At 38.9% G+C, this 23,256-nt stretch overlaps 2 protein-coding genes and 1 pseudogene across 2 annotated transcripts; 1 reads left to right on the top strand and 2 right to left on the bottom strand.

Moving 5' to 3' along the window:
- Positions 1–360: 360 nt before the first annotated feature.
- On the bottom strand, positions 361–3,245 carry LOC126724226 (G-type lectin S-receptor-like serine/threonine-protein kinase LECRK3). The gene has a single exon (XM_050428670.1). The coding sequence runs from the start codon at positions 2,921–2,923 to the stop codon at positions 527–529; it is 2,397 nt and encodes a 798-aa protein (XP_050284627.1). The 5' UTR covers positions 2,924–3,245; the 3' UTR covers positions 361–526.
- A 1,496-nt stretch (positions 3,246–4,741) lies between these two features.
- LOC126728166 (protein ROH1-like) lies at positions 4,742–5,296 on the top strand. The gene has a single exon (XM_050434052.1). The coding sequence runs from the start codon at positions 4,742–4,744 to the stop codon at positions 5,294–5,296; it is 555 nt and encodes a 184-aa protein (XP_050290009.1).
- A 4,498-nt stretch (positions 5,297–9,794) lies between these two features.
- LOC126728095 (G-type lectin S-receptor-like serine/threonine-protein kinase LECRK3) lies at positions 9,795–22,425 on the bottom strand (annotated as a pseudogene).
- Positions 22,426–23,256: the final 831 nt, after the last annotated feature.

Below are 23,256 nucleotides of genomic sequence, written 5' to 3'. Positions count from 1 at the left end.
AAAAAAATCCCACATCGCCCAATTGTGTGTTTAATGCCTTCACACAGCATTCAAGAGTTACCGGCTTTAGTATGTTGTGAGTTGTGTGATATTAAACCTTGGTCCCCACTCCCTCTGTGTGTGATAGTCTAAGTCTTTCTCAAAAAAAGAAAAAGAAAAAAAGAATTCCTAAAATCAATAAAAAGAAATTCCCAGGGGTTTTGTTGGCATTAACTGTTGGGTTTGTTTTAGTTTTGTTGTGGACTTGTGGTTCAATACTCTTATAAAAAAGAAAAAAAATTTCAGTACTAAATGAAAAAATTTTGTCTATCACTCCATTTCTGTGAGATACAAATTTTATATAAAGAATTAATTGACCTACAATAGTTGGCATTTTATTGAGATAGTCTTGAGATATACAGAAACTTATTTGACATTCATGAGCACACCATTCCTAGATATTTCTTGACTTACCAATCTGATAATGTCAACAATTTAACATGCACAAGGCCTTAAACAACCAGAAGAGTACTTTATATTAAAGGATTTACATTGAACTGATAAATGAGGATGGATCTGGAGGAACCGGGACCTCAACAGCTCCTTCCATCATTTGTACCACTTTTTTCATTGTTGGCCTTAGTGATGGATCCTCCTGGATGCACCATAGTGCAATCATCACATATTTCTCCATTCTCTTCTTTTCATTTAATGCCACCTCATCATTCTCCACTAACAGCTCCAATTTCCTGTCCTTAAAGCAATCATAAGCCCAGTCAGCAAGTATCATCTGATCCTCATCCTGTGCCTCTGCTTCGAAACTCCTCCTGCAGCAAATGAGCTCTAGGAACAAAATGCCAAAGCTGTAAACATCTACCTTAACTGTAACAGGCATGTTTCTGAACCATTCTGGGGCAACATACCCTTTAGTGCCCCTGATTCTAGTAGTAGTTCGAGACTGGTCCGTTTTCAAAAGCTTGGCTAATCCAAAGTCAGAAATTCTAGCGGTAAAAGAGTCGTCCAGGAGGATGTTTTGTGGCTTGATGTCGCAATGTATGGTCTGGGTGCTGCACTCTTCATGCAAGTAACAGAGGCCTCTTGCAGTTCCTAAAGCAATTCTCATTCTTTGATACCAATTTGGCTGTGAACCGCCAAAGAGGAAGCTTGCTAGAGAAGCATTACTCATGAATTCATATACAAGAAGCCGGTGCTGCCCCTCGTTGCAGAATCCTAGCAGTTGGACCAAATTTCTGTGGTTTGTTCTGCCAATAGCCCTCACTTCAGCTGTGAACTCCATGTCGCTTTCTCTCACCATATTATTCAATTTTTTAACTGCAACAGGGTACCTATCCTCAGATTTTAGAACCCCCTTATATACTGTTGCAAAGGAACCACTCCCCAGCTCTTCCTTGAATCCATTTGTGGCTTCTCTTAGCTCCTCATAAGTGAAGCTTTGCAAGTTCATGCCTGGCATAACTGGGTTTAATGGCTTCGAATTGTTGAAACGAAAAACAAGCAAAAAGGCTGCCAAAAACAAGAGTAAGTTAAGAAACACTGAGCTGCTTAAGAGCACTGATCCAATGAGTATCAGTGTTGAATGATCTTTCTTCTTTGAATCTGCACATGAAGGCTTCAAAGTAGAATTGTCTTTTCTTATTTTGATCAGAGCTTTTCCTCCAACACTGGAATCCATCCTCCCATTTGAGACAGGGAATTTCTTCTTCCAACACTCCCCATTTCTGAAAATAGCAACAGCGCAGAAACAATCATCCAAGCAAGCTTTCCTGCACCAATCCTCAGTTTGGCCTTGAAAGTGCTCATAATCAGACAGGGGCCAATCTGTATTCAGCATGGGCTGAAAATAGAAAAGATCAGTTTCTGGCAATGCTTTATCACAACTTTGTTGAAGAAAGTTTGGTTTGCATCCCTTCATAACATCATCTGGATCAACAAAGGTGTATCCATCTGGACATTGGCAATTTGGTCTTTGATCATCTCCTAGTTTGCAGTAGCTGTTGAATCCACAAGCTCCACCACCTGTGCCTTCAACAATATCCTTGCAGATATTAGAAGGTATGAAGGTTGACAAAGAAGACCAGGCCATAGGCCACCTTCTGATAATTGAACTATTAGTGCTGATTTTTGGGTAGACATAATGCCTTAAAACACCATCATATTCAAGAATTGCTCTCTGATAGAAGTCCTGTGTGGAACCAGCATTTGATGTTATATATTTAACCGTGCTTCCATTTTTTGCTATAAGGTATATAGAGCCAGACCGATTGAAGACCACCTGATAGCCACTGCCTACAGTTTTACTTGACCAATAAGCTGAATTAGAAGAATCCAAGGGGAAAGCTCTAGTTTCAAGCACAAGATTTCCATCTGATTGCAGTGTAAACTGGAACCTTCCATTGGAGTAATTCCTTTCTGAGTAACGAGCTACAAGTTTGCTGCCCTGATTCATTGTCTGTGAAGGTAATATTGTATCAGTTGGATGATCAAAACTCTCCCACCAAAGGCTAGAATCCTGGCTTGCTAGCACGAAGTTTCCACTATCAAGCATGGCTGCATAGGCAACTCTTGAACCGACTGAGTCAACTTTCCATATCTCATTGCCTGTTGGGTCATTGAGAACAAATCTGCCATCTTTGGTAAGCTCAACTTTGGATCCTCCTGGCACAAGATTATCTCCATTGGCTGACCAGACAATGGTTTTTTCAGGGATTTTGTTGAACCAGATGGCAAGTAGATAGCCTCCCTTTCCAATTTGTTGGAAACCAAAAGCAAATTCACCTTTAGGCGCTGCCCAGTAAGAGTCCTTCTTGTCTGCAGTGAGGGATGAGCCTAAAGATTGGTTTTTGGATGTTTGAGCTCTGGTGAAATATGGCAGCAATAGAACAAGAAACAAGAAGGAGAGAGGATGTGGTAGTGCTAAAGACATGGGTTGAAGTGTATTTCCAGGAAATTGGGTAGTATAAATGATAAAATGAAACTACGATAAATCTTATGGACTACATCCTGTTGCTGTCAGCCATAGGAGGAGCCAAGGAACATTTTGTTATAGCAAAAGCTGGCCTTGTGCCCGATATTTGCTATGAAGATTGTGAAGAGTGACTTTACTGTGCTCTACTAATAAGGTTTTCTTCATTGAATAATTCTTGATGATTCATCGTTCTTGAACTGTCTGCCATCCTAGATTCTTAGAAAAAATCTTCTCAAAAAAAGAAAAAGAAAAAGAAGACAACTGAAAAATCAACTGTGGTCCAAATGCATTACTTTTCAACATTAGATTACTTTAAGTTCAGTGTATATACCCCTTACAGTCAAACTGCATGACCTCTAGAGAGCAGATATATGGTCCTACGGGGATAGTATTGTAAAAAAGTGTAACTTGGTACCATGTTTGTCGCTGGGAATGGGATTGTTGAATATTAATTTGGTAGTTGGCAATCACCCATGAAAGCAAGCTTGCATTACGGGCAAATGTTACCCTCTTATCATGGTGTTTGTCACAAAGTCATTTGATGGGACCTAGATTTCTATACACGGGTAATTGATACCTCTTGCATCCAATATATGCATCATTCTTCACACGGTGTGTGGGTTTTACAATTGTGTCTAATAACTGGTCAAACCAATCAGATTAAATTCAGTCTAGTCAAACTTGGGGCAAAATTTGCCAAACAGTGAAAATTCTGAAATATTTTAGCCAGACAGCACGCGTTTAAACTTATTTAGTTAGTTAGACTATTTTTGAAAGTCAAGTTTGGCAAACTTGACTTTGGGCTGGAATACAGACACAATAGTGGCGTTTTTTTTAGTGGCGTTTTATATAAACGCTGCTATATCTACTAAAAAAACGCCACTATAGTGTCTGTATTCCAGCCCAAAGTCGAGTTTTCCAAACTCGACTTTCAAAAACAGTAACTTACTAAATAACTTTGAACATGTGCCACGTGCCTAATTTTTTCCCAGTAATAGTCTGTTTGGCAATTTTTTCCCAAACTTGGTCGTTCTAAATGGGTTACAAAATCTATAATTCTTATTGTCTTTTGCGGGTCGAGTCAACCCAACAAAACCCATATTCTTTTCACATATATATAAAAATAAATAAAATCTAAATAAGAAACTTGATAATATTTTCTTTATCGTTCTTTTAATTCAAATAAGATAATAAATAAACAAAAACACTAATATATAAAATATGAACTATGTATAAATTCTTAAGTTTACATAGTTCAAGGATTACTAAACTAAAACCTTCAATCTCACAAACACTATTGGCGTGTATTGCTATGACCCGTTTTCTATATATTAGAAAAGAGTAAGGAGTGAAAATGTGAAACAAATTTGGCAAAAAATAAAGGGATAATTACAGCAAACCCACCTGAGGTTTGGCCCGTTTACACTTTATCTACCCGTGGTTTAAAACTTATCACTTTGCCCACCTTAGGTGCCTTCCGTTAGAGATCTGTTACCCACCTCTCCCTTTGCCGTTAGAAAAACACATTTTTAGAGAAAAACAAACATAACAAAGACCAAAAAGTTAGGGTTTTTTTTTTGCTTAAGAACTTCGCCTTAAAACTGCATAACTCAAACCCTCTCTCTGACTTGTTCTTCCTCAATCTCCGTTTCAGATTTTTTGCTTTCTCTCAGTTCCTCTTTTCTCTCTTCCTCTCTCACTTTTAAGCCAAAGAAAACGATTTTATTATTCCACTCTGTCACTTTCTTCATCCAAAATTTTTATTTTCCATCAGCAATGCCTGCAACAGATAATCAAGGTTCATTTCTGAATCGAATCAGTATCCGTCGAAACCAAGTGGTTTCGATGGATGGTAACCATGAACAAGAGCTGGAGGACCTCGAGCTTTTTCAGAAACATGTGGCGGATAGGTTCGCCGATCTGTTGTCTCAATCTGAGGACACTTTAGGCGATGAGCTCCTATCCATCTCGTGGCTACGCAAACTCCTCGATGTGTTTCTGTGCTGCGAGGCTGAGTACAAGGCCATTTTGTTATTGGGTCGGGACCCTTCTCAGATTTCGAAGCCCCCACTTGATAAACTCGTCCCTGAGTTCCACGATCGAGTGGTGAAAGCTCTCGATGTTTGTAATGCTGTGTCTCATGCTGTCGAGACCGTGAGGAATTACCAGAAGCTGGCTGAGATTGCTATGGCCGCGTTGGAGCAGAGGCCAATTGGAGATGGACAGGTTCGTCGAGCGAAGAAGGCTTTGAATTCTCTGATGATATTGCTCGAAGAAAAAGAGGGCAGCAACCATAAATGGACGAAGTTCTTAAGCAATAAAAAACCCTAACTTTTTGATCTTTGTTATGTTTGTTTTTCTCTAAAAATGTGTTTTTCTAACGGCAAAGAGAGAGGTGGGTAACAGATCTCTAACGGAAGGCACCTTAGGTGAGCAAAGTGATAAGTTTTAAACCACGGGTAGGTAAAGTGTAAACGGGCCAAACCTCAGGTGGGTTTGCTGTAATTATCCCAAAAATAAAAATTGGAAACCTTCCCATAAGATCTGGTACGAATTGACCCATTTTTTCACGGGTCTAAAAATCATTACCCGTATTATATTTCTATTTTAGATTTGGATAGGTTATTGGTAAGCATCCAATTTTGCCAAATCTAATTAAGTAAATAAAATCCATGCGTAATTTGTCTAAGTTTATATTTTATAAAAAATATCTCATATGATTCATTAAAAAAATAAAAATAAATCCTTGTTATGTTTCACCACAAAAGAATGGATCCTTTAGAAATTCTTTTAAACTAATTAAGTGAATAAAAAACCCAAGAGGACTGGGTTCAGTCAAGAAGACTTAATTCAAATTGTATCTTATTAACTCTTGTGGATTCAAACCAAAAAGAAAAGTCTAAAAATTTGAATTTGATTAAAAGCTTCTAAAATAAAGTATGAATATGAATTTGAATCAACTTTATTTAAGGAATGATTATTCTGTCCCTGCAATTTGAGTAGTAGAGTTGCCCGTTGATAGACAAACAGGTGGAGTTAATCGGATTTAGGTTCAGTCCATTCGATTTTGTGTTAGATAGGGCTGTAACCAAGTTGAGTTTTAAAAGTAACTTGTTCATTTAATTTTATTTCCAATGTGACAATATTATTAATAAATTACGAATAATGTGGATTCCAATTAATTCAACAGGTAAATAGTTTTTCAATGTGAATAGTTTTTCAATGTTGTTATCGAACAAGAGATCTGGGATTCGAACCATACTAACACCAAAAACCAATTAGTGTCTTACCCAAATAGTAAAGAAAAATTACGATGAAGTGAACACATGTTGAAATTTTATCCTCTCTAACAAAAATAAAGAAATTACAAATAATAATTTGGCATCTATGAACCACTTTCAACAATCCAATTGCACACTACAAACTCTTGGTGCGGTAGTCACTCCACAAGTATAAGAGTGTGTTGTTTGAAGGTGAAATAAGATGGATAGAAAACTTTGGAGAAAAAATAGAAAGGAAAACCTTTTTAGAGTGTGTTTAGTTGGGTAAGGAAGAAGGAAAATAAATTGTGGGGATCAGGTATTTTCTCCCTTAGACCCACCAAAATGTTTTCTCTCCAAAATGTAGAGAAAACTGAGTGGGGATGAATTTTTTCTTGATTGACAAAAATGCTCCATGTGCACATGGGCTTCTTCAAGTTGCTTTTTTTTGTTTCCCTGGGCAGTATCCCCACCCCCCCCCCCCCAACCTTTTTTTTTTCCTTGGCAATGACGTTTGCTAGTTGCCCTTTTTTTTTTTTTTTTGGCATTGACGTTGCCTCTTTTTCTTCTATTCTTTTTTTTTTTCTTTTGGATTTTCTAGAGCTTTTGTGTGATAGATTTTTTTTTTTTTTTTAACTAGACGTGATTTTTTTTAAGGACATGATTTTTATTTTTATAATAAATTTGGGTGATTGTTCTTTTTTATGTGTTTATTTGTCACTTCTTTGTTTTAATTGGGCATCATTCTTTAAGAAGGGTATATGAGTAAATTTATTCAAACTCATTTTTTTCATCACTCCACTTTTCCACTCTTCACCAAACAAAAAGGAGAGAAAATAAAATCTTTTCTGTTCTCCCTCTTTTCCATCCTCCCACTATTTTTTATCCTCCTACTTTTTCGCCCCTCCAACCAAACAAAATCTAAATGCTTGTGGAGTGTTGGGGCCGGGGGGGGGGGGGAAAGGGTCGGGGTTCAAGTCTCTAAGAGGAAGTTTTACACACATATACACTTAGATTAAGTTAGAGTAGAATTTCTATCTTGTATATTAAAAAAAAAAATCCAATCTCAAGTCTAAAAGTATATTTTTAGACAAAAACATATAAAAACATAATATTATATATAATTAAATAGAACCTCTTGCTCGCAACTTTGTTCACAAACACATTATTATGTTTGAGCTTAGTGCATTTAATAGTTGAGTCTAAACTTAGGCTTGAGTTTGGGTTATTTGCTAAATAAAAGAACATAAAATTTTTTTTTCTCGAACTGAGTTTAAGTTGTTCATAAACAACTTGGTTTATTTATAGTCCTACGGCCAGAAACAAGTCATCCTAAACCTTTACTTAGGTTTTTTGAAGGCACTTTCAGCTCAGTATGACTTGTATTTTTTCATATGCAAAAAATAAATAAATAAATAATAATAATATTTTATGAGTTGTTTGGAACAATTACTTTTAATCAAACTAACAAATGAGCACAATTTTTAAACAATTTTGTTAGTTAGCACGTTTTTAAAACTATTTATGAAACTAACATCTTGAGTGCAATAGACTTGATTTTGGTATGCTAAATCAAGTACAATGAACTCGATTTCAAGATTGGCCAGCAGCTGACATCATAGAACTTGAATTCTGTCATATACAAATCGAGTCCTACGAACTCGATTTTGTCTAAATTTCAAAATTCAACTTCAGTTCTTACCTTCAACCAACTCCAGCAAAACTCAACTCTAGCAACTTAACTCCAGCAAAACCTTCCTTACAGGTCCGATTGGACCTAATCAACTCCAGCAAAACTTCCTCACAATTCCGATCTGATTCAAGCAACTCTAGCAAAACCCAGGTCAGATCCAAGCAAAACCCAAGGGAGCTTCGGTGGGGAACAAGACAAAGTGAGAGAACCTTCCTCATCGTTCCAATCCGATCTGAGCAACTCTAGCAAAACCCAAGTTCGATCCGATCCAAGCAAAACCCAATTGAGCTTTGGTGGGGAACGAGACAAAGTGAGAGAAAACCACCTCAATGATAAGCTTCGGCCTTGGAGGCCAACAGCAGGAGAAGGTTCAATGACGTCAACTGCTCACTGATGTTGAAATTGAGTTCATTATACTCGATTTAGCATACCATAATCGAGTCTATTGCATTCGAGATATTATTTTCCTAAATAGTTTTTAAAATGTGCTAACTAACAAAATTATTTGAAAATTGTGTTTTAAAAAAAAATAAAAATCCGAGTGGAACTATAGATCTTTAAGAAATAAGCTTACAGTGACACGGGTTTTTTCCTTGTTGTACACAGCCTTATTTGGCAAAGATGACTATCAATTATGAAACAAAACCAACGATAATAAAGTTGTAAGAAAGGAAATGTTTAGGCAGAAAGAGAAAGAAAGAAAACCATGTAATAGAGGGAACCTCCATTGAAGAGAGGGCGAATCGACTAATCAATGGATGAGGCAAGCTTGCGAAGCGCCATTGCCATTGCCATATCTCTCTCTCTCTCTCTCTCTCTCTCTCTCTCTCTCTCTCTCTCTCTAAAAGCTCTCTATCTATGTTCCTGCCCAAGACCCTTTAAAGCCCAAGCCTGAAACAGACTTGGAGGATCTTTCAGACCCATGGACTGCTAGGTCCAAAAACTATGTTCGTGCCCTAATAATAGTCCTACTTCAGTTTATCATCATCCATCGCGGTTTATGATCAACGACCCTCCTCGACCAAAGATGTTCAAATGAAGGTGGGCGATCACCGAATCATGAAAGCAAAGCACGGGAAATTCTTAGCTAGTCCAGGACTACAAGGTCAGCAAGCTATGAATTTCCCTCTCTCTCTCTCTCACTCTTGTGTAGCAAAAGGGTCTATGCTTGGCTGAAATTCGATCTAGTGTGGCCCATCTTCTTATTATCTTTGGATTTGTTCTTATGGCTGTTTGGTCACTTGGGTCATTATTAATTTGTCATTTGTTTTTCGTTTTTCAATGATCAATCATTTAATCGAATGCTTTTAATGGTAATATATTCTCATATTCACACGGAATAACAGATAAGTACAAAGATGGCATGATTGTAATTCCAATTCACTGTACCATTCCTTCTATACCCCATTTCGGATCCTTATATGGCACTAATGAATACTTATAAATGTCTAGATGATCTCTTTATAACATTTGTCATAAGGCAGTTTTACAAAGGTGTAGGACAGTAGTTTAGGTCTTTGCTAAGTCTAACCAGATTTCATCTAAGAAGGCCTACCTAAAAATAATTTGCACAGAAAAATATGTCAAACATTGTGGCTCCGATTAGTTCTAGAGTCTAGTAGACACTAGTCATTGTCCTGATCTTGTCAATTGGAGTTTGCTAAAATTGGTGGTGGGATTCTGCAAGTGAGGCAAATTTTTGCCCATAATATGATACTTGGTTTTTCAATCCTTATTAGTTATGCCATTAACTGTTGGGTTTTGTATTAGTTTTATGGTGGCTCAATACTCAACAGAAAAGAAACAATTTTTTGCAGTACTAAGGGAAACTTTATCTAGCAAAATACAAATTTCATATAAAGAATTATTTGACAAAGAAAAGTAGTCATTTTATTGAGAGTCTTGGGATAGATATCATCATTCATTCATGAGTATACTATTCCTAATTGTATTGATTATTAAACATGACTAATGACTTAATAAAGCTAAAAAATTAATTATATTAAAGGATTTAGATTGAACTAATAAATGAGGATGGACCTGGAGGCACTGAGACTTCAACAACTCCTTCCATCATCTGTACCACTTTCTTCATTGTTGGCCTTAGCGATGGGTCCTCCTAAATGCACCATATTGCAATCATTACATATTGTTTCACTCTCTTCGTGTCATCAGTTGCCTCCTCATCATTCTCCACTAACAGATTCAGTTTCTTGTCTGCATAGCAATCATATGCCCAGTCAGCTAGTATCATAAGATTCTCATCCCGTTCCTCTGCTTCAAAATTCTTCTGGCAACAAATGATCTCTAGCAACAAAATGCCAAAGCAATAAACATCCACCTTGGCAGTAACAGGAATTTTTCTAAACCATTTAGGGATACATACCCTTTAGTTCCCCAAATCCCAATAGTAGTTCGAGTCTAGTCCGTTTTCGAAAGCCTGGCTAATCCAAAGTCAGAAATTCTAGCTGTAAAAGAGTCATCTAGGAGGATGTTCTGTGGCTAGATATCACAATGTATGTGTAAGGTTGAATTTATTCAACCATCTAATTGGCTTTATTCCGTGTCAAATTTGCTTGTAATTCAGCATTTAGTAACCCTGTATTTAGGTGGGTTTGTTGTAAGGGTAGTGAGTGAAATAGAGTGAAGTTTGCTCAAGAGTGTGCAAGAAAACAGAGACTCGCGGCTGGGACTCGCGGGTGACTCACGGCTGCAAGCCGCCAGAAGCAGCACATGTGCCAAGCATGCTGGAAGATGAACAGTCATGCTAGCTGGAGCACTACAGGACAAAACAAGACAACTGGCCATACGGTTAACTCGCGACTGGATCTCGCGACTTGGTCAAGCCGCGAGGTCAAGCCGCGAGCCACCCCTGTTTTTGTAAAACCTGACGTTTCACATTCCTCTCCCACTCCAGTATAAATACCCCTTTTACCCACGATTGAAAGAGAGCTTCCAGAGAGAATTTTGAGAGAGAAACCCTAAAGAAAAACCAGATTGCTTCACCCACAATCTCTACCTTAGAGTCTCTTCAAATTCCTCAACTCTCTTCCTCTCCATTGTCAAATCCTTGAGAGGCATTATACCAAACCTGGTTCTCACCATCATCATCACTGTGAGACAGTCGTTTGGATTTCTGGGAAGCAGTTAGGAAGGAACCAATCTTCATTGGTTGATGCTATGGTCTAGTAGCGGAATCCGGGAAGCTAGAAAAGAAAAAGGTTCGGCACAACCTCGTTGGAGCAAGAAGCTTGGAGGGCTTAGGTGCACTGGGTAGATTAGGCTTGGAAGGTCTATTGCTGTCCTTGTATCCCAACTATATTTTCTAGTGGATTGATTACCGCTTGGAGGGCGGCGGAGAGGTTTTTCGCCGAGGACTTCGGTTTCCTCTTCGATAACACATCGCGTGTTGTCTTTGTGTTTGCATCTTCCTTCCTCTCTATCTTTGCCTTTATATTATCTGCTGTAGTTTTATTTTATTATGGCTTAGATAGTTTTTAACCAATTTCATATTATAGCATGTGTTAAGTTTCCGCACACTAGTTGTTTGACATATTGCTTGTATTGGTTAAGTTGTAATTTGGGGGTCTAAACGTTCAAAGGTGTTTTGTACACGTTTTTTGAACTTTCAATTGGTATCAGAGCGGGTACACTGCTATTGGTTTTATTACCATTGTGTAATCCTTGACTCCCGTTTGAGATGGATAGGTCTCAATCCCTAAATGCACCTCCATATTTTGATGGTAGTAACTATGCTTTTTGGAAGGTTCGTATGAGAGCTTTTCTGTGTTCTATTGATGAATCCGTTTGGGATGCTGTTGAGATTGGTTGGACCAAACCTGAGACAGCCAAATCCACATGGGATAAGGCAGCACTTGCTGCATCTAATGCTAACAGTAAAGCACTCAATACTATTTTCTGTGGTGTGTCTCCAGATGAATTTCACAGGATTTCTCACATTACCATTGCCAAAGATGCATGAGAGATTCTGGAAACAACTTATGAAGGCACGAAGAAAGTGAAAGACACCAAGTTACAAATGCTGACCACTTGGTTTGAGGAGCTCAAAATGAGTGAGGATGAGTCTTTTGACTCTTTCTATGGGAAGCTAAATGAGGTGGTGGTCAGTAAGTTCAACTTGGGGGAGAAAACGGAAGACTCAAAGATTGTAAGGAAGATCCTTCGATCATTGCCGGAAAGTTTTCGTGCTAAAGTGACAGCAATTGAAGAGAGCAAAGATCTTGATGACATCAAAGTACAGGAGCTGGTTGGTTCTCTGCAGACTTATGAAATGTCGCTGCCCAATCAACGGAAGAGTAAATCCCTTGCTCTAAAGACCATTAATGAGAAGGTGGAAGATCAAGACTCATCGGGAGAAGATGTGGTTGACAAAGATGTAGCCTACCTTGTCAAAAATTTCAGAAAGTTTTTGAAATTCAAAAATAATGGCAAATTTGATGATAAAAGAAAATTCCAAAGTTCTAGAAGGGAGAAGAGGGATTTCAAAAAGAAAGATAGAAAAGAATCCCAACCCACACAATGTGTCACTTGTTTCGAATGTAACGAGCATGGACACTTTAAGAAGGAATGTCCGAATTATTTGAAATCGAAAGGTAAAGTGTATGCCACGACCTTGAGTGACTCAGATTCGTCTGACTCAGAATCTGAAGAGAGCTGTGATGGAGAGGGGAACTATTCAGCTTTTATGACTATTGCTCATGTTGAGTCTTCGGATGAGTTGAATCTGCTTGTACGAGACCTTGGAGAACATAGTGATGATGAATCACTAGGAATTGTTGAAGAATCAGAAGTTGAAGAAGATGAAAGCACAGCTGGTCTTCAAGAGAATTATAACTCACTCTTGGAGAAGTCGGGTGAGTACACAAGGGTGGCCAAGGTTGCTGTGAGAAAGATGAAGAAGGCTGAGGAGGACTACAAAAGTCTCCTAATTCGATATAGGGAGGCCAAATGTGAGATAGAAACACTGAATGGTGAGTTGTCCGAAGCTTACACAAAAGTGAGATTTCTTGAGAATGAGGTTGTGCAAGCGAATGTTAAAATAGAGAGGGTCACCACCAAGAAGCTAGATGATGTTATCTCATCTCAAAAGAGCTTTTCAGACAAATCCGGATTGGGATATACCGGAGGAAGTAGTTCATCTGGAAATGTCACTAAAGAAGTGAAGTTTGTAAAGGCCAAAGATCCAGTTGTAGCTGACCCTACTGGTGAGAAGCTCGAGGTGGAGGAGAAGAAGAATGTGGTGAACCAACGGATGCTGAATCCCCGTAATCAGTCTGTGGGCAGGTCTGAATCTCGTGCCAAGTCACGTCCACGACCACAAAGAGGTCCTAGAGGAACTTATGTGTGCCATTATTGCGGACTTCAAGGGCATACTCGACCAAATTGCCAAAAGCTGAGAGCAAAGAACAGTGCAACTCCTCAGAGGTCAGGAGGACCCAGAAATGATAGGAGAATTTGGGCAGGTGATCAATCTAGAGATCAAAATGGAGATCCCGGAATGATGAACATGATGAAGATGATTGGTGCATTCACCAACTGCTTGGAAAGCTTCTCACGAAGGTTTGAAAGCCCTAACTCCCGTACCCAATCCCATAAGGAAATCACCCCAAACGCAAGTGACGTGTGGGTGAAAAAGGGTACTCATGCATAAGCATTACAACATGTCCATGCATTAATACTTCCTATGCTTTGCGACTATGTTTGTTTGGTTTGTTTGCTGTTTTTGATGTTAGTTGTTTGCTTGTCTTCTTGTGAATATCTTTAATTTTGTTTTATCAATCTTTTTGTTTCTTGTGTCAAAAATCCAAAAAATCACATAAAAATTAGAAAATCAAAAAGCTTGATTGACTTTGTTGAGTTTTGTCTCAAAACTTGTTTTGCCTTGTACCTTTGTGCTAATGGCTTTGTGCATTTTCGAGCATTGCTTGTTTTCATGCACTCATATCACTGTGGGAAAAATCTTGAAATCTATGTGATTGTTGTAAATAGATCTTCAAACTTGTCATGAATGATTAGTGAATGGTTATGTTGATCTTGAGACATGCATAGACTTGTGTCTATATATCTTCCCACTTTTTATTTTTGTTTTGCTAAAAAGAGCTCACCAAATGTAAATCTCCAAATGAAAAGAGATATTGAGCTGCAAAAGCCTGTCGCACATTCTAGTATTTGACTAGGAAAAAGGGTAAGCGACCTTATATTAAAGTGATTGTTTATTCAAAAAGCCGAAGGCTTGATCATTAAAGTGAAATGTCAAATATCACTCTCACAATGAGAGGTGATTGCCTCAAAAAGATCAAAAAGATCAAATGTTATGACTAAAAGTGGAGTAAAATGTAAAGCTCCAAGTTATGTTATCAAGTTGTGTGGGAGGTCATATATACATATTTCTATAATTGAGATAGGTCACATGATCTAGTGCTAATTGTGTATGCCTTGGTTGAATCGATCATTGAAGCTTCACATTAGACGAAGGACTATCTCATTGTTGTTATCCACACACAACACACAAGTATATGTTCAATAAATGACATATTCATTTGTGTGATTGTACTTGATGAAATGTGTTTTCACATGCTCAATCTTTGTTAATTCAAGCACAAAAATATTTTTGAGTGTTTTAGGTGTTTTTGGAAAGTATTTTGTTTGAAAAATCTGAAAATTTCAAAAATACAGTTTTGCCCTGTTTTGGCGGCTCAGTCGCGGGTATGTCAAGTCGCGAGCCTCAGTCGCATCTTCGCTGGTCATTTTTGGCGACTTGTTCGCGAGTGGAAGGTCCAGTCGCGAGGTTCACTCAGAGATTTTCGCGGCTCAGCTCGCGACTCACTCGCGGGTAGACCTTCCAGTCGCGAAAAACACTTAGAAAATTTTTTCAAATTTTTGTTCTTGAGTGCTTTGGCGGCTTGAGCTGGCGACTGTGTGGCGACTTAATCAAGTCGCGAAAAACGCGTGTTTTGCAGAAACAGGAGCAGTTTTTAAACCTCTTTTCAGTTTTCCCTCGAACTTTTGGAACTGTTCATCTTCTCTCTAAACTCTCTTCTTTCCAAACACTTCGTGAATCCATTTTCAAACCTCATTGGTGCTTCATTTCTTATCCAAATCATCAAGAAAAGGTATGGGTTTTGCTTTCTCTATCCCATTTTCTTTTTCCTGCATATTTTTGTTACCGTTTGGACTGTTAGTATGTTCGTAATACTTCTCTCTTTGTGTAATGGGTATGGAGTGTCGCGTTTGATATTGTTCTCTCCTGTTTTCATGCTGAGCGGTCACAATGTGTTTTTCATTGTTCTGATTTTTGCCTATTATTGAGTCTGAAAATCTTTTCTTAAATGGGTTTGGTGTCTATTTGACTTACTCATTTCACTTACTTAAATTTTGATGTTGGTGTTTGGTTTTGGTTACTGAGTTTTTATGATAACATAATGTATGTCTCTAAACCATGTGCTCTAGTGTGGTTGATTGGTTTCGTCATATTGAAAAATTTTCCCTTGTTCATATCTCTGATGGAGTGATTTATGTTATCTGCTCTAATTGTTCGAATGCTGTATCTGTTTCCATATCATGGTCATGATAACATGTCTCATTGATAGTTTTGTCAGTTGTGTTGTCTTTCTATGTCTTGGTGCACTATCACCATTTTGCTGCACCTGTTATTTTGTGCTTCTTTGTATTGTTGGAAGTTTGGTTGGGTCGGCACTATCCTCAGTTTGTGTTTATATATTGAAATTTTGTTTACACTGAATCTTGTTAACAATTATCTTGTGTGGTATTGTTGTTTGGTTCTTTGCTGTGGGCCTGTTCTCTTGCAGATGTCTCGTCGATCTTCCAGGGGTAAAGACATTGTTGCTGACGAACCAGCAACACCAGTTGCTAAAAGGACTCGTCTATCATCTCAGGCATCTCAAGATCCCAATGAGGATAGGTTCAGACTTCCGCTTAACTCACACGCCTACTCAAATGTGTTTGACAAGTCAACCACTATAGTGGAACGGGTGGTAGAGTTCAACACTTTAGGGACCACTTTCATCCCTCGAATCTTTGAGAAACGAGATTGGGCAAACTTGTTCGGGAACTTTGATGATCCAATGGATGAGCTGGTCAAAGAATGCTTCTCCAATGCAACTGATCTTGGACCTCAACTCATTTTCTGGGTCAGAGGAACAGAGTTTAGTGTTACCCCAGACTCCATCGCAGATCATGAACGAAATCCAGAAGTTGGAGAAATTTTACAAATCCTAGGACACGATCATGAAGTATCCAGTGCAGGAACATCCATCAGCACCGCAAAGTTTGCACCTGAGCTGACCACACTGAAGTTGATCATGTTCACCAATCTCTACCCACTGTCCAACACTACATTCATCAATCTTGGGAGAGCTCTATTTCTTTGTGACCTTATTACAGGAGCCCCCATTGATATATGTGCTCACATCTACTACACCTTGAGGAAGACCGCGTGTCGATCTGCAGCTCGAGGAATTATTCCATTTTGTAGTCTCATCATGAAGCTCATTCTTCATGCAGGCATTATTCCTCCTGCAGATGGAAAAATGTTGACTCGTCAACGTCCCATTTCCTTGTTCACTCTTCAAGCTAGCAGAAGTCACTCCTCTAAATCACCAAGAAGTGCTCACATCTCTCCAGTTACTCCATCTGCCCCTGACTCAGAGACACCTGCACATACCACATCTACATCACGTGCTGCTCCTGAAGCTTCACCGGCTAGTATTCCACAAGCACAGACTGCTCCTCATACTGATAGAGTCGGCAGTGTACTTGAGCATATTCAGAAACGCGTTGATGAGCTTGTGGCACTTCTCTACTCCACAAACAACCATGTCCAAATGCGCCTCGAGACTATGGAGAATCAGCTAGATGAGATTCAACGAAAGTTGGACGAGAGTGTTTAGCTATTCGTGACAAAAAGGGGGAGAGCATTCAGTAAGGGGGAGAAAAGCATTCATCAAAGGGGGAGAATATATCAAAGGGGGAGAATATTACTTAAGGGGGAGTGTCTTTACATTCTTTTTCAGTTTCAATTTTTTTCTTTAAGTTGATATATTGTGTTTTGTAAACTGTTATTCAGGATGTTATTGTTTTGTACCCATGTGCTTTTGTAAGCTTTTAGGGTTAATGTTTTATGCATAGTTTGTAGGCTTTATGGTATGTACCTTGCTAAATGCAGCCTTTATGCTATGTTGAAATCAGTACTTTAATCTAAATGTTCTGCATTTTGGTTTATGTACTGTCACTCTTGTGCCCCTGTAGGATTGTTCTTAGATGCATATGCCTTGTGTGTTATGCATTGGTTGAGTGTTGAGCATACAAGTGTCTTGCCTTGTACTTGTTAACTTGTATGTCCTTGTGTTCATTCCAAGTGTGAATGAGCACTGTGATCACTACCTTATGGTGTTCACTTGGTTGATCAAGCCATGGTTTGTTTATTAACTCCATCTTTGCTTGATCACATATTGCCTGTTTCATATGCATTTATAATTTTCTGCTTACAATGATCATGGTGTATTGTTGTGTTTCAGGAGTATTATGTTCATATGATTCAAGTGCTTCACAGCTTCTAGAGTTAGGTGTGAGTGAGTTTTGTTCAACTGTTCCTAACTCACATGTTAAGTCTAGAGTCTGTTTTAGGGTTTTGTCACGGAATAGCCAAAGGGGGAGATTGTAAGGTTGAATTTATTCAACCATCTAATTGGCTTTATTCTGTGCCAAATTTGCTTGTAATTCAGCATTTAGTAACCCTGTATTTAGGTGGGTTTGTTGTAAGGGTAGTGAGTGAGATAGAGTGAAGTTTGCTCAAGAGTGTGCAAGAAAACAGAGACTCGCGGCTGGGACTCGCGGGTGACTCGTGGCTGCAAGCCGCCAGAAGCAGCACACGTGCCAAGCATGCTGGAAGATGAACAGTCATGCTAGCTGGAGCACTACAGGACAAAACAGGACAACTGGCCATACGGTTAACTCGCGACTGGATCTCGCGACTTGGTCAAGCTGCGAGGTCAAGCCGCGAGCCACCCCTGTTTTTGTAAAACCTGACGTTTCACATTCCTCTCCCACTCCAGTATAAATACCCCTTTTACCCACGATTGAAAGAGAGCTTCCAGAGAGAATTTTGAGAGAGAAACCCTAAAGAAAAACCAGATTGCTTCACCCACAATCTCTACCTTAGAGTCTCTTCAAATTCCTCAACTCTCTTCCTCTCCATTGTCAAATCCTTGAGAGGCATTATACCAAACCTGGTTCTCACCATCATCATCACTGTGAGACAGTCGTTTGGATTTCTGGGAAGCAGTTAGGAAGGAACCAATCTCATTGGTTGATGCTATGGTCTAGTAGCGGAATCCGGGAAGCTAGAAAAAAAAAAGGTTCGGCGCAACCTCGTTGGAGCAAGAAGCTTGGAGGGCTTAGGTGCACTGGGTAGATTAGGCTTGGAGGGTCTATTGCTGTCCTTGTATCCCAACTGTATTTTCTAGTGGATTGATTACCGCTTGGAGGGCGGCGGAGAGGTTTTTCGCCGAGGACTTCGGTTTCCTCTTCGATAACACATCGCGTGTTGTCTTTGTGTTTGCATCTTCCTTCCTCTCTATCTTTGCCTTTATATTATCTGCTGTGATTTTATTTTATTATGGCTTAGATAGTTTTTAACCAATTTCATATTATAGCATGTGTTAAGTTTCCGCACACTAGTTGTTTGACATATTGCTTGTATTGGTTAAGTTGTAATTTGGGGGTCTAAACGTTCAAAGGTGTTTTGTACACGTTTTTTGAACTTTCAGTATGATTTGGGTGCTGCATTCTTCTTGCAAGTAAAAGAGCCCTTTTGCAGTTCCTAATGCAATTTGAATTCTTTGGTACCAATTTGGCCGTGAACCCCCAAAAAGGAAGCTTGCTACAGAACCATTGCTCATGAATTCATATACAAGCAGCCGGTGCTGCCCCTCATTGTATAATCCTAGCAGTTGGACCAAATTTCTGTGGTTTGTTCTGCCAATAGCATTTACTTCAGTTTTGAACTCCAAATCACCTTCTCTCACCATATCATTCAACCTTTTAACTGCATCTAATTTTCTGTCCTCAGATCCTAGTACCCTTTTGTAAACTTTTGCAAAGGCACCCTTTCCAAACTCTCCCCTGAACCCATTTGTGGCTTCTGTTAGTTCCCCATAAGTGTAACTTCGCAAATTCATGCATGACATGACTAGGCCTAGTTGAAGGGCCTTTAGTTTCCAATATTTGAAACAAAAAACAAGTAGAAAGGCAGCCAACAGAAAGAGTAAGTTTAGAAACACTGAGCTACTAAGAAGCACCGACACAATGAGTATCACATCAGAGTGATCTTTATTCTTCTTTTCTGCACTTGGATCCTTCAAAGTAGAATTTTCCTTTCTTATTTTGATTAGAGTTGTTCCTTTATAAGTGGAATCTAACCTCCCATTTGCGAGAGGAAATTTCTTCTTCCAACAGTCCCCATTTCTATAAACTGCAGCAACATAGAAGCAATCACCCAAGCAAGATGCTCTGCACGAATCCTCAGTTTTGCCTCCAAAGCGTTCATAATCAGTCTAGCTGGGCCAGTCTATATTCGGCATGGGCTTAAAATAAAAAAGATCTGATTTTGGCAATGCTTCATCACAACTTTGTGAAAAAAAGTTCTGTTTGCAACCTGTCAAAACATGGCGATTTTGGCCCATTAGCATTTATTTTTAAAATATTTAGGCCCGAAACACTGTTTGGGAAATATATAGCAATATACCACTTTTTTAGGTACTCGAGCTTAGCAAGCTCGAGTACCATGTTTTTTTAATCCACTATCGCCCCATATTCAAGGAGCCCTATAGTGGCGTTTTTAAGCCCTATAGTGACGTTTTCGGGCCCTATAGCGGCGTTTTTAAGCCCCCATACCAGGTTAAGGGGCCCTATAGTGACGTTTTCGGGCCCTATAGCGGCGTTTTCCTGCAAAATTTTTTTTGTAAGTCCCCATAACAGGTTCAAGGGGCCCTATAGTGGCGTTTTTAAGCCCTATAGTGACGTTTTCGGGCCCTATAGCGGCGTTTTCCTGCAAAATTTTTTTATAAGTCCCCATAACAGGTTCAAGGGGCCCTATAGTGGCGTTTTTAAGCCCTATAGTGACGTTTTCGGGCCCTATAGCGGCGTTTTCCTGCAAAATTTTTTTATAAGTCCCCAAAACAGGTTCAAGGGGCCCTATAGTGGCGTTTTTTGGCCCGAAAACGTCACTATAGGGCTTAAAAACGCCACTATAGGGTTCCTTGAATATGGGGCGATAGTGGATTAAAAAAACATGGTACTCGAGCTTGGCAAGCTCGAGTACCTAAAAAAGTGGCATATTGCTATATATTTCCCAAACAGTGTTTCGGGCCTAAATATTTTAATAATAAATGCTAATGGGCCAAAATCGCCGTCAAAACATCATTTGGATCAATGAAGGAGTATTTATCAGGGCATAAGCAATTTGGTCATTCATCATCTCCTAATCTGTAGTAGCTGTTATACCCACAAGCACCACCACCAAGTTCTATGTCCACAAAATTGCATATATTTGAAGGTATGAAGCTTGACAAAGAAGACCAAGTCATAGGCCAACTCCAAGAGCTGCTTTTTGGGTAGACATAATGCCTTAAGATACCATCATATTCCATGAGTGCTCTTTGATAGAAGTCCTGCGTAGAACTAGGACTTGATGATATCGTGTTAACTATACTTCCATTTCTTGTTGTAAAGTTTATAGAGCCAGACTTGTTAAAGACCATCTGAAAGCCGCTGCCTACAAATTATTCTGGCCTAGGCCAATAATCAACATAATTATTATCCATGGGGTAAGCTCTTGTTTGAAGCACAAGATTTCCGTCTAATTTCAGTGTGAACTGGAACCTTCCATTGGAGTAATTCATTTCTAAGTACTGAGCAACAAGCTTGCTGCCCAAACTCTTCTTTTGTGTAGGTAACATTGCAGTTGGATGATCAAAACTCTGCCACAAATGCGCAGTGTCCTGGCTTGCCAGCACAAAGTTTCCAGTGTCAAGCATGGCTGCATAAAGAACTCCTAAAAGGTTTAACTCAGGCTTCCATATCTCTTTGCCTATTGGGTCACTGAGTACAAATTGGCCATCTTTGGTAAGTTCAACTTTGGATCCTGTTGGCACAAGATTATCTCCAGTGGCTGACCAAACAGTGGATTTTTCAGGTATTTTGTTGAACCAAATGGCTAGTAGATAGCCTCCTTTCGCAATTTGTTGGAAACCAAAAGCAAAGTCACCAGAGGGCGATGCCCTGTAAGAATCTTTTTCTTGTGTTGTAAGAGATGATCCTGGAGATTGGTTTCTGGAAGTTTGAGCAATGGTGGAATATGGTAGCAACAGAACAAGATGCAAAGAGAGAAGATGTGATAGTGCTAAAGCCATGGTATGAAGTGTGTATAAAATTAATATATTCAATGACACTGTATAATGACAAATCTACTAGTAGGAAGAAATGTGGAACATTTTGTTAAAGTAAAGATGAAGTTGACCCCTTTATTATTATGTTTTCTTTGCAAACTATGAAGATTGACTTTATTCTCTATTCTATTGCTGAAAACAAGACTTCGGGTTTTCTTCAATGACTTTGTGATGATTCAATGTTCTTAACCTATTGTTGATATTTATCGTTTCAATTAATTCATGGAAGATTCAAATGTACAGGCATGAAAATTGCATCCAAAACAAATGGTCAAAAATGTTGGCATACTTCTGTTTGGGGCAAAAGTCGTCCTCTCGTCAATCTACAGTTGTATTTACTCATTAAGATTTATTTTATCAATTTTTTTTTTTTTATATGTTAAGTCATGTAGCATGTAGATTATGTTCCTAATCACTCTGCGAAATAGAATCTTGTAGTAGATGGATCCTTTGTTTTGGCAAAAGTATGAATTAATTTTATTTAGGGATGATTATTCTGTGATGTCCCTACATTTTAAGCACCAGGGTTGCTTGTGGTTAATCCTCATAATTAAACTGGTCAAACCAATTAGATTCAATTTTATAAACCGTATTGCATAAGCTAATTGGATGATAGTGATTGAAAGCTTCAGGGTTCTTGCATTTGGGAATAAGGGTGTGTTGAAGTGGGCCGTGTGGCTTGAATTGCCACAAGCCCACGTCGGTCCTTAGTTGCCAAATCCTATTTGTAATAGGAAACCTTTTTCTTTTTGTCTCTACCGACTTTAACATATACATATATATATATTGTATTAAGTGCAAGCAGGTGCAGCCGTGAGATTAAAAGAGAGAAATCCTAATTAACCTAGTGAGCAAGCCACATGAGAGAAAATAGAGAAAAGAGAGGCAGTCAACTTCTATTCTTATTTTTTCTGTGAGAGAGTGTTAGGGTGTAATTGGGATTTGGGTTTCTTGAGAGTGTTCTTGTGCACTATTGTATTTTCCCTGATAATAGTGAAATCCCTGCAACTCCGTGGACGTAGGCAAATTGCCGAACCACGTAAATATTCTCTTGTGCGTGTGATTATTTTCTTTGACGTGTGTTTTCTCTATTTGTTTTGTTTCTCACAGGTTGGGATTTTTGGTTAAATTCCCTACAACTGGTATCAGAGCCTAGGGTTAGGTTTGAGTGGGAGCAATGACAGAGGAAGCAGGAAAGGCGTCTGGAATAGAAAAGTTTGATGGCACAGACTTTGCGTATTGGAGGATGCAGATTGAGGATTACCTTTATGGGAGGAAATTGCATCAACCGCTTCTAGGGGAAAAACCTGAGGCTATGAAGGCTGAGGAATGGGCTCTTCTTGACAGACAGGTACTAGGAGTTATCAGGTTAACTCTGTCTAGGTCTGTTGCACACAATGTTGTAAAGGAGAAGACCACAGCAGATCTGATGAAGGCTTTGTCTGGTATGTATGAAAAGCCGTCAGCAAACAATAAGGTGCACTTGATGAAGAAACTGTTTAATCTGAAGATGGCAGAGAATGCATCAGTAGCACAACATCTGAATGAATTTAATACTATTACAAATCAATTGTCGTCTGTAGAAATTGATTTTGATGATGAGATTCGTGCTCTGATCGTCTTGGCTTCTTTGCCAAACAGTTGGGAGGCAATGAGGATGGCAGTAAGCAATTCTACAGGAAAGGAAAAACTCAAGTACAATGATATACGAGATTTAATTCTGGCTGAGGAGATTCGCAGAAGAGATGCAGGTGAATCCTCAGGATCTGGTTCTGCCCTAAACCTTGAGACAAGAGGCAGAGGTAATAACAGAAATTCAAATCGGGGCAGATCAAAATCCAGAAATTCTAA

This window comes from Quercus robur, chromosome 1 (assembly GCF_932294415.1).
Source record: "Quercus robur chromosome 1, dhQueRobu3.1, whole genome shotgun sequence".
Classification (NCBI taxonomy): Eukaryota; Viridiplantae; Streptophyta; class Magnoliopsida; order Fagales; family Fagaceae; genus Quercus; species Quercus robur.
Note: the sequence above shows the minus strand (reverse complement) of the source record. Positions and strands in the feature narration are given on the sequence as shown.